Source organism: Scylla paramamosain, chromosome 46, assembly GCF_035594125.1.
Source record: "Scylla paramamosain isolate STU-SP2022 chromosome 46, ASM3559412v1, whole genome shotgun sequence".
Classification (NCBI taxonomy): domain Eukaryota; kingdom Metazoa; phylum Arthropoda; class Malacostraca; order Decapoda; family Portunidae; genus Scylla; species Scylla paramamosain.
The window spans coordinates 7,198,358-7,213,814 of record NC_087196.1 but is presented as its reverse complement, the minus strand read 5'-3'; the positions used below and the strand labels follow the sequence as shown (position 1 = coordinate 7,213,814).

At 42.4% G+C, this 15,457-nt stretch overlaps 1 protein-coding gene across 1 annotated transcript in view; it reads left to right on the top strand.

The window, feature by feature from the left end:
* Positions 1-14,363: 14,363 nt before the first annotated feature.
* The window catches only part of LOC135094555 (zwei Ig domain protein zig-8-like), a gene marked incomplete at its 5' end in the record, with an annotated part of 43,620 nt that continues 42,526 nt past the window's right edge, over positions 14,364-15,457 (top strand). Inside the window, one exon of the mRNA XM_063994750.1 lies at positions 14,364-14,606. Within this exon, the coding sequence (XP_063850820.1) occupies positions 14,364-14,606 (243 nt within the window). The remainder of the gene's footprint in view (positions 14,607-15,457) is intronic.

Below are 15,457 nucleotides of genomic sequence, written 5' to 3'. Positions count from 1 at the left end.
CCTGTCTGCCGCCACACTCACCTGAATATTGATCACTTCCTGCCTCTCACCTCCCTTCCATCAGGTGTGAGGTGCGTCCCTCCTGTGTTTTGTTAAAGTTGCTACTACGAGTTGGTGCAAAGTTGGAACGATATAACTGTGTCCCTTATAGGAGGTTGCTGAAATGGTACACTGACCGACACACAGTTATTTTTTAATATACTCTTTGTGACTTTGTAAACCATGCGGTTATGTCCTGAAATGGGTGGTGGGCGTAACAAAGGTTCGCCCACACACGCCCACCGTTTCCCCCGCCCCCCCGCGATCCTAAAAAGACTCACAGACACACACACACACACACACACACACACACACACACACACACACACACACACACACACACACACACACACAAGTACCGGCCTTGTTTTGTATTAATTACTAAAGGGTGGATTTGATAATGAAAAAAAGTTTAATTTATAATGGAAATGAGCACACAAACAATCACAAAGATACAAATCATGCACATCCGCTGGCAGAGCATTCTATCACCATAATTTTGCAGCATACACATGCAAAATAAAAATGTATATACATTCGGGCCACCGCACATTCAAACTGCCTGCCATTGAGAGTTAACAAGTAAGATTACATTACGTCACGCCAGCGAACACAATCAATAAACATGCATAATGCAGGGCGAGGCGGAACGCGGTCAGGCAACGAGGCGAGGCGAGGCGGCCAGGCGGCGAGGCGGCGAGGCGGCGGTGGTAAAACTCTACGCAGCGCGCCGGCCGCGTTTCACTAACTCTCCCCTCCCATTAGAAGGTTTGCCGCGCCACGCGCCGCAGATCATTGGTGGACAGGTGTGTGTTGTGGCGGTGACCTTGCGTGGTGGCAGGGTGTGCACGCAGTGGCGAGCTGCCAGAATGACCGCCACGCACACACGCACACCACAGGGCGCGTGCACAACATACGAGTACACACACACACACACACACACACACACACACACACACACACACACACACACACACACACAAAAGCAAAGAGACTTGGCAAAATCATTAAACACGAAATACATTTAAGAAATCGTAACACAGACACCAATGCATGCACAAATCCCAGGATATTCATAAACACGCTCCCCTCATGCGTGTGGACTTAACTGGGGGAGGAAAAATTACGTTGAAATAAAGCACGTCGACAAAGAGAGCTAGTATCATAACGAAGGAAGCGAGTCGCCGCCAAGTAGACGTAAACTTCCTCGCGGGACTCCGGAATAAAAATGAAGGGACACTTTCCACCTAGCACGTTACACGGCTTGAAGTCTTGTCCGCGCGAGGAAACAGGTAAGAAAACGGAAGACACAACACGGCACGACACAAGAGGGAGAAACACTCCTTCTGTGCGGTTGTATTAAATATTCTTGCCGTATTTCCGTCTTTTCTCCACAACTTGCCGCGGGAAACTTGGGAACACTGGGAAACGGGAAACCGAGATTGATAGACGTCGGAACTGCATAATGGGAACTCAACGTTAAGAACAAAGGAAGTTTTGCAAGAATGAAGATTACATATTCAAAGGAAAATTAAGTCTGTGTGTTGAATACCAGGGAACTTCAGAGAGAGAGAGAGAGAGAGGGAGTGAGAGAAGGATTGAATTACTGAAACTCCTATGCCAGGGAGAGGTGAGAGCAGCAGCAGGCCAGATGAGAGGCGAGGCACAGAACACACGCCACTCCATTCAGGCGAGCATTAGGCCCGGTAAGACTAAAGGGTAAGTAAGAGACGCTGCTTTCCTGCTGCCAAATAACCAAGTGAACCTCGCCACGCTGGGACTTGAGTTATTGCGTGAGTAAAAGAGCGTTCCCTTCACGATACTAAGTAATAGGAGTGCACTTATGTCCACTTACTTCCGCGTTCGCTGAAGAAAGAAAACGAGAAGGAGAATTGCTGAGACGTGGTGCTAATCATGCTATTGCTTTATGAGTGGGGGGAAAAAAAGGACGAAAAACTAAAATAACTACTTGCGTATATAATTTTCCTTTCGGTGCAGCTAACAAAGTCTCCCTCCAGTGGGTAAAAGTAAAAACGCATAAGTTTGAAAAAAGTAAGTGTGCAAATTGCGTGCTGCGTAAAGCTGGCAGGCGTTTCTTTTTTCAATACATCATTCTGCGGCACGAATACTTGCCGCCCGCTCTTGCCGCTGACACGACCTTCAGCTCCACCAATAACGAGAAAACCGAGACTTAAACACGACTTAACCACACGAAAAACAAGGTAAAAAAATAACTCACACAATCCCTTTCTCCCACTCTCTCACCGTCTCCATTACCCACGAAGGAAAACAAATGAGACGAAACCGAAAAAAAAAGTAAACACAAATGACATTAAACGTACAAACCCTCCTTCACTTACTCGGTGGCACAGATAAATTAGACAGGGCAGAGTCACACTACATCACGTGAGGTTTGCTTTCACGACAGACACCAGCAGGGAATGAAATAGTTACTCCCTCACCCTGAAGACCAAGGCAGCAGCGGCAGGAGCACGACAGCGAGGAGGGCGAGGAAGAGGAGGAGGAGGAATAATTAGGAAAACATAGGACAAACACACGTCAGGAAAGCTTCTAGTTCACGTAGAGCAAATGTGTCTCTTGTTTCACTGGGAAAGCGACGTAATTCAGGAGGAAGAGGAAGAGGAGGAGGGGGATTTTGGTGGAATACGGCGACGGAATAGGTAAAGAGGAGGAAGACGAGGTGGTGTGGGAAAAGGAAGAGGAAGAGGAGGAGGAGGAGGAGGTGAGGGAAAGCGAATGTATTGCACCAAGGCAGGTGTGAAAGGATGCATTTAGAGGTGACAGTGATGGCGGCGGCGGTGGTGGTGGTGGTATGATAATAGTGGTGGTGTTGGTGGCGGTAAAGATAGTAGTAGTAGTAGTAGTAGTAGTAGTAGTAGTAGTAGTAGTAGTAGTAGTAGTAGTAGTAGTAGTAGTAGTAGTAGTAGTAGTAGTCGTAGCAGTACCAACAGAATTAGCAGCAGCAGTAACAATAGCAATAGCAGCAGCAGTAGGAGCAGTAATAATACCAGTAGAAGCAATATCAGTAATCCAATTAGTCACAACAGCAGCAGCAGTAGCGGAAGTAGCAATTAGAAAAGCATTCAATAAAAAGGGACAAACTAATATTCATCACCATCAAATAAAGTCCATAAAGGGGCCATGAAACTCGCGTAAGTCAGCCCCATGGACTTACTGTGTCAATACTCACGGTGTCCATTTCCATAAAACCTTCCCCGAGGTCATAACTCAGACACATAAGCTCGGCAAATGCTTCAAGGCAGCAGCTTTTCCATTAGTGAGATTCATATATTCATTTGCTTCCACGTATGAGACTCAACGGGGCGAGGGAGGTGCACAGAGAGAGAGAGAGAGAGAGAGAGAGAGAGAGAGAGAGAGAGAGAGAGAGAGAGAGAGAGAGAGAGAGAGAGAGAGAGAGAGAGAGAGAGAGAGAGAGAGAGAGAGAGAGAGAGAGAGAGAGAGAGAGAGAGAGAGACATACACAGATAATCACACACACCCACACACACACACACACACACACACACACACACACACACACACACACACACAGATAACCATCCATGCATACACCGACCCAGCTAGACAGACACACAGACAGACAAAGACAGAGACAAGAGACAGAGAACCAACTGGCAAACCAACAAACGAACCAACCAGCCAGCCAGCGAGCCAGCCAGAGAGCCAGACAGGCAGACAAACAGACAGGGAGTGAATTTTGTATGCAAGTTTAGCGCGGAGGTTGAATATTTAATCATTGTCACATTCTCCTTTATTCTGGTGTGGCCCCGGACATACTTGTAAGCCTACATCAAAGGACTTATTATACACACACTTCCAGGACGGAATGATGCACGCCCTCTCTCAAAGGCGATACATTCTGCTGCAATAAGTGTAGAATTTCAGTGGACCAACTCGACAACGCAGAAATGGGGAAAAGTGTCTATTGTCAGTGAGTATGAGCGAATAGAGTACAAGGAATGGTGGTGGTTGTGTTGGTGGTGGTGGTAAGAGAAGTATTGTTACTGGTAGTGGTAGTAGTAGTAGTAGTAGTGGTGGTAAAGTGTCGTGGTAGTAGTAGCGAAAGGAATACAATGGAATACAAAGGAAGACAATTAGCAACAGACTTTGAGGTCCTAACTAGATTGTTTGTATGACTATCCAACACTAACTACAAGAGGAAGAGACAAGGTGAACAAAGAGAAGGGGGACGGGAGAGAAGGAAGAAAAGTAGCAATAAGAAGAAAATCAAAAATACCACCACCACTACCAATAACAACAACAACAACAACAACAACAAAAACAACAACACTAACCTACTTTCACCTGGCCCACTTAGTAATATACATAAAAAAAAACACACACCTGCATACAATAAACACAATAACTTTTACCTGGACTTAATAACACACCTGAGGCAATTCAATTTACAACATAAAAGCCTTCCCCTCCATTCCTGACTACCTTAAAACCTTGAAACCTTAACAGCGCAGTGTCGAAACCACCTCCCTTTACATGCCCCTCCTGCTTCACCTAAGGTTGTCTACAGGAAGTCTCCATTAGTGAGGCGAATAGAGGACAGTCGCCAATTTTACCTGTACGCTTTATAGACCAGCAGATCGATACGAAAGCCACACGCACCGTACACAAGTCAAAGCCAAGCGAGAGAACCTTGCATAATCCATACCCCGATGTATTCCTTGATATTGAAAAAGAGCGTAAACAAAAAATAAATATACGAGAAGGTGAAATTTCAGAACAGGTGCGGCCAACGATCTTATGCAAAACAAACTTTACCTGTGCTAGAAAGAGAGAGAGAGAGAGAGAGAGAGAGAGAGAGAGAGAGAGAGAGAGAGAGAGAGAGAGAGAGAGAGAGAGAGAGAGAGAGAGAGAGAGAGAGAGAGAGAGAGAGAGAGAGAGAGAGAATCGGAAAACAATGATGTGAACAGCACAAACATAGAAAAATGCAATATTGAACATTACTAAACAATGAAGGAGAGAGAGAGAGAGAGAGAGAGAGAGAGAGAGAGAGAGAGAGAGAGAGAGAGAGAGAGAGAGAGAGAGAGAGAGAGAGAGAGAGAGAGAGAGAGAGAGACCTCCGACGAAAACTAAAATGCAAATACTCATACGTGACAGACCAAGACTTCCTGACATCTGATATCTTACAAAATATATCAAGCGTTCCCTGCTTCCCAAGACGCTAACAAGGATGTACAGCGTCTCTCTCTCTCTCTCTCTCTCTCTCTCTCTCTCTCTCTCTCTCTCTCTCTCTCTCTCTCTCTCTCTCTCTCTCATATTTCATTGGTACATTCCTAATATTTTTTAGTTTTCTTTTTCTTTTACCAAAATATTCAAACAATTTCTTGTCTAATTCTAGTTTTCTTCTATGCAGTTCTCTCTCTCTCTCTCTCTCTCTCTCTCTCTCTCTCTCTCTCTCTCTCTCTCTCTCTCTCTCTCTCTCTCTTTAGTGTGCGTGCATGCTTACTTGTGTGCGTGTGTGCATGTGTCTACAAGTACATTAATTTTCTACAATTACATCAACGGCCACCTAGTTTATAACCACTTAACTAAAGGCAGACTAACTAACTTCCCGCAATTAGTGTTCAGTTCCCGCTCACATTACGGAAAATAAATGATGCACTGAACACTTTTTTTTCACAAGGTTAATGAAAGTCCATTTAAAGGTGTTCCCGGTGAGATCAGTGGAGCAATTACCTGTCCAGAAGTGATGGGACAGGTAAAAACACATCCCCGAGAGGCAAGATTAGCTCAGGTGTTGCTAAAAAATGATACAAACATGACGGAATAACATGTAATTTTGGTGTAAGAACAAGATAAACTCATAATAAAAGCTTTCTTACTGTTATTTTCATTTCGCTGTGAAAAATGCACTCACGCCGATGATTATTTGGTAGGGACGGTGGTTGGGGGGAGGTCGGTGAGTGATACAGCCATTAAGATGAGTCAGGGGAATATTCCACGTGGGAAGGGACGATTTTGCCTTTATTAACTTGGAGTATATATTATGCATTAACAAGCAGTCACACACGCGCTATGAAAGTCTCAAGTGGAGGCGATGCTGGTGATCACGAATATGACATATGATCTTTAAAAGTGGTGAAGAATTAAGCACCCCCCCCCCCCACACACACACACACACACACACACACACACACACACACACACACACACCTTGTTCAACACGCGTACACACAAAAGCAACAAAAGAACACGCTGCCAAACAAAGAAAACTGAAAACTGAAGAATACCAACAAAGACGAACAAGAAGAGCAGAAGGAGGAGAGAAGGAAGAGGAGGAGGAAGAAGAAGACGAAGAGGGCAAATACGACAAAGTGGAGGAGGACGAAGAGGACGAGGACGAGGAAGAAGAGGAGAAGACCCTTTAAGAAAACCCAGCAGCCCGAGCAGGATTAGATATCAGAGCTCGTGGGGTCCGAGGCCGAAAGACATTGAGGATGACAAGACTGGTGGAATATCAGACCAGACCCGCGGCGACTTGTGCGTGTGTGCGTGGGGACGTTGGCCAAAGAATGGAAGGGTAGTAGTCCGTGGTAAGGACAAGAGATGGCTGCTGTCCGGACCGGCTTATGAACGTGGTCATTTGAGGTTGTTGTGCTTGTTATTGGAGTTGGAATATGGTGGTATTTCCTCAGGGTTTATTGCTACGGCTCGAGGACAGGATAGGACTCGATGGGACTGGATGGGAGGAGTCATGAACCGATGGAATCTGACAGGGATGGGACGGGAAGGGACGGAAGGAGGGAGACGAGGAAAAGTGCTGGGATATGAATGAAGGTGGAGACAATGGGAATGTGGAACAGGAGAGAGAGAGAGAGAGAGAGAGAGAGAGAGAGAGAGAGAGAGAGAGAGAGAGAGAGAGAGAGAGAGAGAGAGAGAGAGAGAGAGAGAGAGAGAGAGAGAGAGAGAGAGAGAGAGAGAGAGAGAGAGAGAGAGAGAGAGAGAGAGAGAGAGAGAGAGAGAGAGAGAGAGAGAGAGAGAGAGAGAGAGAGAAATCATCCGACATACATATAAACAGCGATAAACTTCTCCTCAATTTTCGCCTTCCTGGAATTCCCGTCACTTTGGTGCAGTTCCAAATTTCGGATATCGCTGGAATTTGAAAGGTTCCAGTCCCTTTAAAAATGGAGTGTTACCAAGGGAGAGGCAGAAATGTCATCCCCATCTGATATAATTCACACTCCTCCAAATGTTGTGTGGCTTATTAATAATCCAGTTCGGTCTCCTAATTGTTATTAATGTAAACTGGACAAGGTGTAAGGTATAGATTGTGTGATGGTGGTGGTGGTGGTGGTGGTGGTGGTGGTGGTGGTGGTGGTGGTAATGACGGTGCTCTTGCGTTTTATTACACATTCTGTCTTTATCCGTTTTCTATGCATTTTAGCGAAACATTTTCTATTATATTCTATTTTAGTGATAAAGTCTCTCTCTCTCTCTCTCTCTCTCTCTCTCTCTCTCTCTCTCTCTCTCTCTCTCTCTCTCTCTCTCTCTCTCTCTCTATAACATGCAAAAAGGTTATATTTAAAACCTGAGGCAAACACACACACACACACACACACACACACACACACACACACACACACACACACACACACAATGAACACCCCTGGAGCATTCATCACACTACACTGACAGGAACAAAACAACTTAGTGTATAAGGGAAAAAAAAAATAAGAGTGGATTTAACAATTTCCAGCACCACACTGCCACAACGTGATTAAAAGAACATGGAATATTTTTCTTCTGTTTATTTCAAGCGCATCAATACTGATAAAAGATTAAAAGGTTGTCAAGGCAAGTAGATCGATCGACACGTTTCTTTATCACTAACTACTGGTATCAAAGAAAGCACAAGCCAATAAAAATTACTTACGGCTCTTACTTTCAATATTGATCTTCTAAATAAACAACCAGAAAATAAACATTCTAAGTAATTCTTAACTATACGTCTATATATCTCGTAAATAAAGTTGAATTTTATAAGTTTCCAGTACTCTCTCTCTCTCTCTCTCTCTCTCTCTCTCTCTCTCTCTCTCTCTCTCTCTCTCTCTCTCTCTCTCTCTGTCTCATCCTTAGGGACGGAATATGAAGTACAACATATTAGGTTTGAATATAAAAGCTGTTGAAAGTTTTTACACGCAAGGGAAAAGTGTGTGTGTGTGTGTGTGTGTGTGTGTGTGTGTGTGTGTGTGTGTGTGTGTGTGTGTGTGTGTGTGTGTGTGTGTGTGTGTGTGTGTGTGTGTTTTAGCGTGGCGTGCTTGTCTCTGTTTGCGTCTTTGAATAATGAATGTTCTCTCTCTCTCTCTCTCTCTCTCTCTCTCTCTCTCTCTCTCTCTCTCTCTCTCTCTCTCTCTCTCTTTACATCTCGTTAACCTCACCCCATCCCCTTCCTTTCTTCCTCCCGCTGTTGCCAAGTTTACTGAAGTTTCTTTTTTCACACTTTCTGGTCACTGAGAGAAAGACATTCAAGCCACCTTCCTCTCCCACGCCCTTCCCACGCCTCTCCCACGCCTCTCCCCCTCTCACTCTCTCCCCCTCCTAGTGTCACGTCCCCGGAGGCAGGACTTGGCACTACTGCGATGCCATTTCCCAAGTGCATGGTGCGTTCTGGCAATGGGTAGTGGCAGTAAAAAAAACGAGGTAAACTAGTTATACTCGTATTCGTTGCCAGAAAAGGTGGTTTTGATGCCACGTTGTTGTGTTGTTTCTCTCTCTCTCTCTCTCTCTCTCTCTCTCTCTCTCTCTCTCTCTCTCTCTCTCTCTCTCTCTCTCTCTCTCTCTCTCTCTCTCTCTCTAGCTCTGTCTCGATCTATCTTTGTTTACGAGGTTCAATATTGTTTTGCGTTCACTTATTTCATGGTTTTGGTTATGTTTTTTCTTTCTTTTCTTTACTCTCTCTCTCTCTCTCTCTCTCTCTCTCTCTCTCTCTCTCTCTCTCTCTCTCTCTCTCTCTCTCTCTCTCTCAATATCGTTCTCCCTTTATTCTTTTCGTTGTTTTAGTGGTGCGAGTGTTAATGCATTCACTTCTTTTATGAGGACAATTATTCACTACGCTCAATACCTCTCTCTCTCTCTCTCTCTCTCTCTCTCTCTCTCTCTCTCTCTCTCTCTCTCTCTCTCTCTCTCACACACGAAAACATTCTATCCCTTACGATTTACTAAGAGTATCGATTGCTTCCCTATGACAGTATAATTCATGATTCAGTGTTCGACGAAACCTTGCATTATTAGTCTAAGAAATCCAGAGTTATAAAACCATTCAGTACGATAAGCCATGTGTAATTTATTCATACGGTTCACGGAAGCATTACGGCGTCGGTCTATAAGGTTCAACCACCTATACATTACCTATACGTTGTTATTCTTTACCTCACCGTCCATACATGATCGAGAAATTATAGTTTTTTTCGATACCTAAGGCCTGACAGGTTCCTATTGGTCTACAAGGAAGCGTGACGTGAAAGGATGTATGTCTCGTCCTTCACAGACAGATGGCCTTAACCTCATCATTCCTCCTCCCACTTCTTGACGTGTGGGGGGAAAAAATATACACGAGCTCTCACGCTAAGTAATAAATGGCCACACATGTTACTCCTTTGCATTCCTTTGTCTGGGTGAGTTGGTTTGTTGGTTGATTAGTCTCTCTCTCTCTCTCTCTCTCTCTCTCTCTCTCTCTCTCTCTCTCTCTCTCTCTCTCTCTCTCTCTCTCTCTCTCTCTCTCGCACCTTTCCCTTTCATTCTTTCTTCTGTTCTTTATTTTTTTTCTCTCTATGTTCTGGCCCACTTCTTTCTTCGTTCTTCCATCTTTTTGTTTTCTTCTCTCTTTCCTTGCTGTGATACACTCCTTCTCTCTTCTTCTATTTTAGTCCTCATGTCTTTATTCTTCTTTCTTGTTCCCTCTCACACACTCATCCTACTTTTATTCTTCCCCCTTCCTCTCTTTCTCCACGTCTCTTCCATTCCTTCATTCTTCATATTCTTCTTCCATCTTCTATGCGCTCAACCTTCCAATCCTCTCTCACTCCTCTTCCTCCCTCTCTCCATCCCTCCCTTCTTCCTTCCCTCCTCCATGTTTTATATTTTCCTCCCTCGCTCCCTCCTTCCGCCGCGTGCCTGTGTAGATGAAACACGAATATTCCACAAGACTCAAGCACGGAGTTGACGTCTTTCTTTTGCCTTTCCGCGAGAACTCCATCATACCTCCCGCCGCGGACTGTTTGGGCGCCGTGGTGGGACGAGCAACGCGGGAAAAAGAAAGGAGCATTCGTTGCCAAGAGCACGATAGAAATGCTGGAAACTGCAGAGACAGAGACAGACAGAGAGAGAGTGAGTGAGTTCAGGTGAAAGTGCAAGATGGTAAAATATACAAGAAAAAGAGAAGGATGAAAATGTTACAAGTATAAAATCTGGCAGGAAAGAAAGAAACGTGAGGTAGCGAGCGACTGAAATACTGAAAAGGGCAGTGATTTAAGGTGAAGGCACGAGGCGATAAGACGAAATACACAAGGAAAGGAGAGGGTTGGAAATATTAGAAGTGTGAAACGTCTAGAGAGAGAGAAGCATAAGGAAGGTAAGCCGCGGAAATAATGGAATTGCGAAGGTTACTGAGGAAAACTGCGAGAGAATGATGGGTGTAGTAATGTTTGCAATGCTAAATCTGAGAAAGAATGTATTGAAAAAGAACACAGTGAAATACAAGACAAGCAGAGAAATATGAAAAATGTTATAAGGAAACAAGAAAAGAGAAAAATTAAGATCCATAGGAATATACTAAACTCAAACTTTATATTATGAAGAAAAAGAAGAGGAGGGAGACACAGTAGGAATAATGTAAAACGCAGAAGGCTGAGGCTGGAGAAAAAGATCACAAGAAATACAGAAAATAAAGAGAAAGATGGAAATATCAAAAGATTAAATTTGAGATAGAAAAAAGAAATGTTGAGAAAGAGCACGATAGAAATACATGGAAGGCAGAGAGTTGTGGCTGGAGTGCAAGATGGCAAGAAAATATAAAAGAAAAATAAAAGGAAGAGAAAAGAAGAGGAGGTAGAGAATTATTTATGACTGTAAGTTTGAAAGACTGGAGAATAATTTAGTAGGTGTGTGAGTGGGGAGATTAAATATTACGCTTATCAATACTTTTATTAGGGTGATGAATAGATGCCATAAAGAAGAGATAATAAAATAAATAAAAACTGGAGTACATAATATTCCAGTATCAGACTACCGGTGACACACACATGGAAATTAAAATATTGGGAGTTGAATTCACTTTTAAAAGGAGGGAAAGAGTGAATGTCATTAAGTACGAATATTCCCCAGAACCTGTAACCAGAACAGTACCTTTTTAATTCATATTTCATCGTCAGCCACAGAAAATAGGTATATAGTTTTACCAAATCTGCATTTAGAATTATAGGTTCAAAAAGAGGCTGAAGAAAAAATTGACGTTAAATTCAAAACTATCCTTGACAATATAAGAGTTTTCTATCCTTTTTCCTACACAAAATAAAACCGCAGGAATGTTGTTATTTTAAAATACAACAAAATATATATTCAGGTTTATACAAAATCACGCGACAAAAAATCACAATTTCCAAAAGATTTTAGTCAATCCACATAATTTTTACTCTTCTAGCAAACAATACTGTGGGAAAGTTAAAATTCCATGACATAAATAACTGAACACATCTTCACGTTGGAAACAGAAAGAATAAACATGTGTAAATATAAAAAAAATGTGTTTTTCATTAATTTCAAGTCTTATTCCTCGACAGAAAAAAAAAAGTATGAATAACAAATATCAACCATATAAGTTAACGTATTTACACAAAAATATAAAGAAAGAGAAAACAAGAGATAAACATTAAACATAAAACACTTTACTAACACAGTAATGTCCATTTTTTTATCCATCGACCAAATATTACCACAGAAAAAAGTGCAAAAGAATTTAGTAGGGCATCCAATTAAAAAAAACAAAAAAACAACAGAGGGGACGAAACTTTAAATAAATTCGAAACATTTCCAACTAACACACTGTCTTTCAGTTTCATTTTTAATTTAGCAGTACATTCAAGTTTAAAAAAGAGGAGACCCAAACTTTAGATAAACTGGAAATATTTCTGACCAACATGTATCAGCATTCTTTTATTCGTCCAAATAAAACCAAAGGAAATAAAAAGGTAAGAATATTTCTGGAGTACAAACAATAACAGAGAAATGCTGAACATATATAACGCAATGTGAAGGTTTGTGATAACTCGCACAGGCCAACAACTTTACTTTTTCATTCCTTACATGAGTTGCTTGTTTAACTTATTGTAAGTTGGGAGCTGATATTAATTTTGATTTTTATATATATTTTTTTTTTATGTCCTGTATTATAAGTTCACAGTAACTATCTATGAATTTATCTATCTATCTAACCTAACTCTATTCATCGACCTATCTATCTATCATTTAATCAATAAGTCTGCCTACTACCATCCTCTTTATTATTCTATCACTACCTATTTATCCATATAACAAGCAGTCAATCAATTCGTATATCTGTCTGTCAATATATCTGCGTGTCTGTCTATCAATCTATCAGTCTATCTGTCTATTTACAAAAGCTTTAAATATCAATAAGGAATTTAACTAAAAAGAAAAATCGATGTTTTCTGCTGACTAGATGACTGACGGACCAACTTCTCATTCCTCGCATATAATTCATCAGAAATAACTTTCCTTCACGAACGCGAGAAAAAAAAAAGGAAAAAGAAAAAGAAAAATGTGACGAGCTTAGAATGTCTTATGTCCATCAGCACTCTCTCTCTCTCTCTCTCTCTCTCTCTCTCTCTCTCTCTCTCTCTCTCTCTCTCTCTCTCTCTCTCTCTCTCTCTCTCTCTCTCTCTCTCAGGAACAAGGAATCTGGTTCACGTTCATTAATAAACCAATAAAACCAGACTAATTTTTTTTTTTTCGGCATAGTAAATGTAACAGTGACTGAAATTATTTTAAAGCCATTGCCAGCACAGCGATTTTTTTATTTTTTTATTTTGTTTATGGTCTGTTTTCATTTCCACTTTCTATATATACATTTTTTTAAAGAATATTTGAAATAATAGTCTGATGAAAGATTGTTGTTGTTGTTATTGTTAGTATTTTTGTTGTTGTTGTTACTGCTGTTGTTGTTTTTGTTGTTCTTGCTGTCATTTTGAGTTTTTTTTTTCATTTTTACTTCTCTTTTGTCTTGTACAATTCTATTTTTCTTTTCTTTTTTCTCTACGCGTCAAGCTTTTCAAGAACACAATGCACTCTTTCATTCCATTATGAAGAAAGTTTAAGTAAAAAGAATACAAACAAGATTAAATTTGTCATAGATAAAAAAAAAAGTAACATAAACGACAATAATGATAATGATGATAATGACGAGGAGGAGGAAAGGAGGCGGAAGAGAACAACAACAACAACAACAACAACAACAACAACAACAACAACAACAACAACAACAACAGCAACAACAACGATAATAATAATAATAATAATAATGCATAACACAAGCAATACATAAACAAAAAGACGTTATCTTCCTCACCTACACCTGCTCCTCATTAAGGTGGTTAGGTTCCCAGCAGGTAATCTCCCCCTTACCAGGACTCGCGCTAATCCCATTGAGAGCCCAGGTAACCTTAATAGGGTCTTTCAAGGTAAGACTCGCCACGTGTGTTTTGCAAGACTACAATCCGCTGGTGCAGTGTTTAAGAGTTTCTTGTTTCCACGTGTCGTATTTAAATTTATACATCCGTGGTTTACGTGCCCCGTCCGCAAAGCTTCCTGGAAATGGGATGAGTGTTAGTAAGTCTCTTTATTTTTTTTCTTCGTTTCCTTATTCTTTTTGTTTCGGTTTGTTTCGATTTCCTATTTATTATTTTCATGGGTTGCAAATTTGATGTCATTATTTTGTTTTCCTGTAATTAGAACTTCATTTCCACACACACACACACACACACACACACACACACACACACACACACACACACACACACACACACACACACACACACATAGTTGGCGTGTACGTAAGTGTTCTCATACAATATGTACGTAAATTAGCAAGTGTATTTTGAACACTTGAACGCACATTTGTCTTAAAACCCAGACACACACACACACACACACACACACACACACACACACACACACACACACACACACACACAAGGCTAGTCCAACTTACAACCAAGAAAATCATGTCAATTAAAAACCCACTAATATTTTCTTTCCCTCCCTCCAGGCACTCCAGGCTGGGGGAAGTTCCTGGGAGCAGTATACTACGGGAGTGGCTTGCCCAGGACGCCCCCGGAGCCCTCGCCACCGCCCAGGGGAGAGCACCGACCCCTCCCCTGGGAACCCAACTCCCCGGGGCCCATGTTTGACCCCTCCCCACCTCAAAATGTAACCGCTCTTAAGGATGATATCGCTTATCTTCACTGCATCGTGCATAACAGAGGAAACAAGACGGTAATGTGTTGTGTGTGTGTGTGTGTGTGTGTGTGTGTGTGTGTGTGTGTGTAATAATAATAATAATAATAAACGGTTTATTATTTAGGCAGTTGACAAACTGAAAATGTACATAGGGGATGGGGAAAAACTTAACATTAATCCTAACGGAAGACTAATCTAGGAGGGAAATACTATCGATTGATGGCTCGCACCATGGTGGGAATCGCACTGAGTCTGTACCGGTCCGTGCGCGGCGCCTTCAGGGGCGTTATTTTGTTGTGGTGTCTGGTGGCACGGACAGGGCGAGGCGCGTCGGGCGGCAGCATGTCTCTGAGACGCGGATGATGCAGTAGTCCCTTCCCAAACTTCTCCAGAGCCTCTCGGTGCCTGGTGGATATTCTGGACAGACTCAGGGTGGTCAGGGCTTCTTCATAGGTGGTGTATGCAGGGCCAAGGATGACCCTGCACGCCCTTTTCTGCACACTCTCTAGCTGTAGCTGTTGAGTGTGTGTGAGGGAGGAGGACCACGCTGGGGAGGCGTACATGAGTTTGGGGAGGATGAAGGTGAGGTACACCCCCTTAACTCATCTGTCGGCGTCCCCAGCGACCTGAGTCGTGTGTGTGTGTGTGTGTGTGTGTGTGTGTGTGTGTGTGTGTGTGTGTGTGTGTGTGTGTGTGTGTGTGTGTGTGTGTGTGTGTGTGTGTTTCCAGGAAGGAAGGATATTAGGTGTGAAAACAATGTGTGTGTGTGTGTGTGGTTCTTTTCCGCAGAAGGAGTGCTTTGTGTGTGTGTGTGTGTGTGTGTGTGTGTGTGTGTGTGTGTGTGTGTGTGTGTGTGTGTGTGTGTGTGTGTGTGTGTGTGTGTGTGT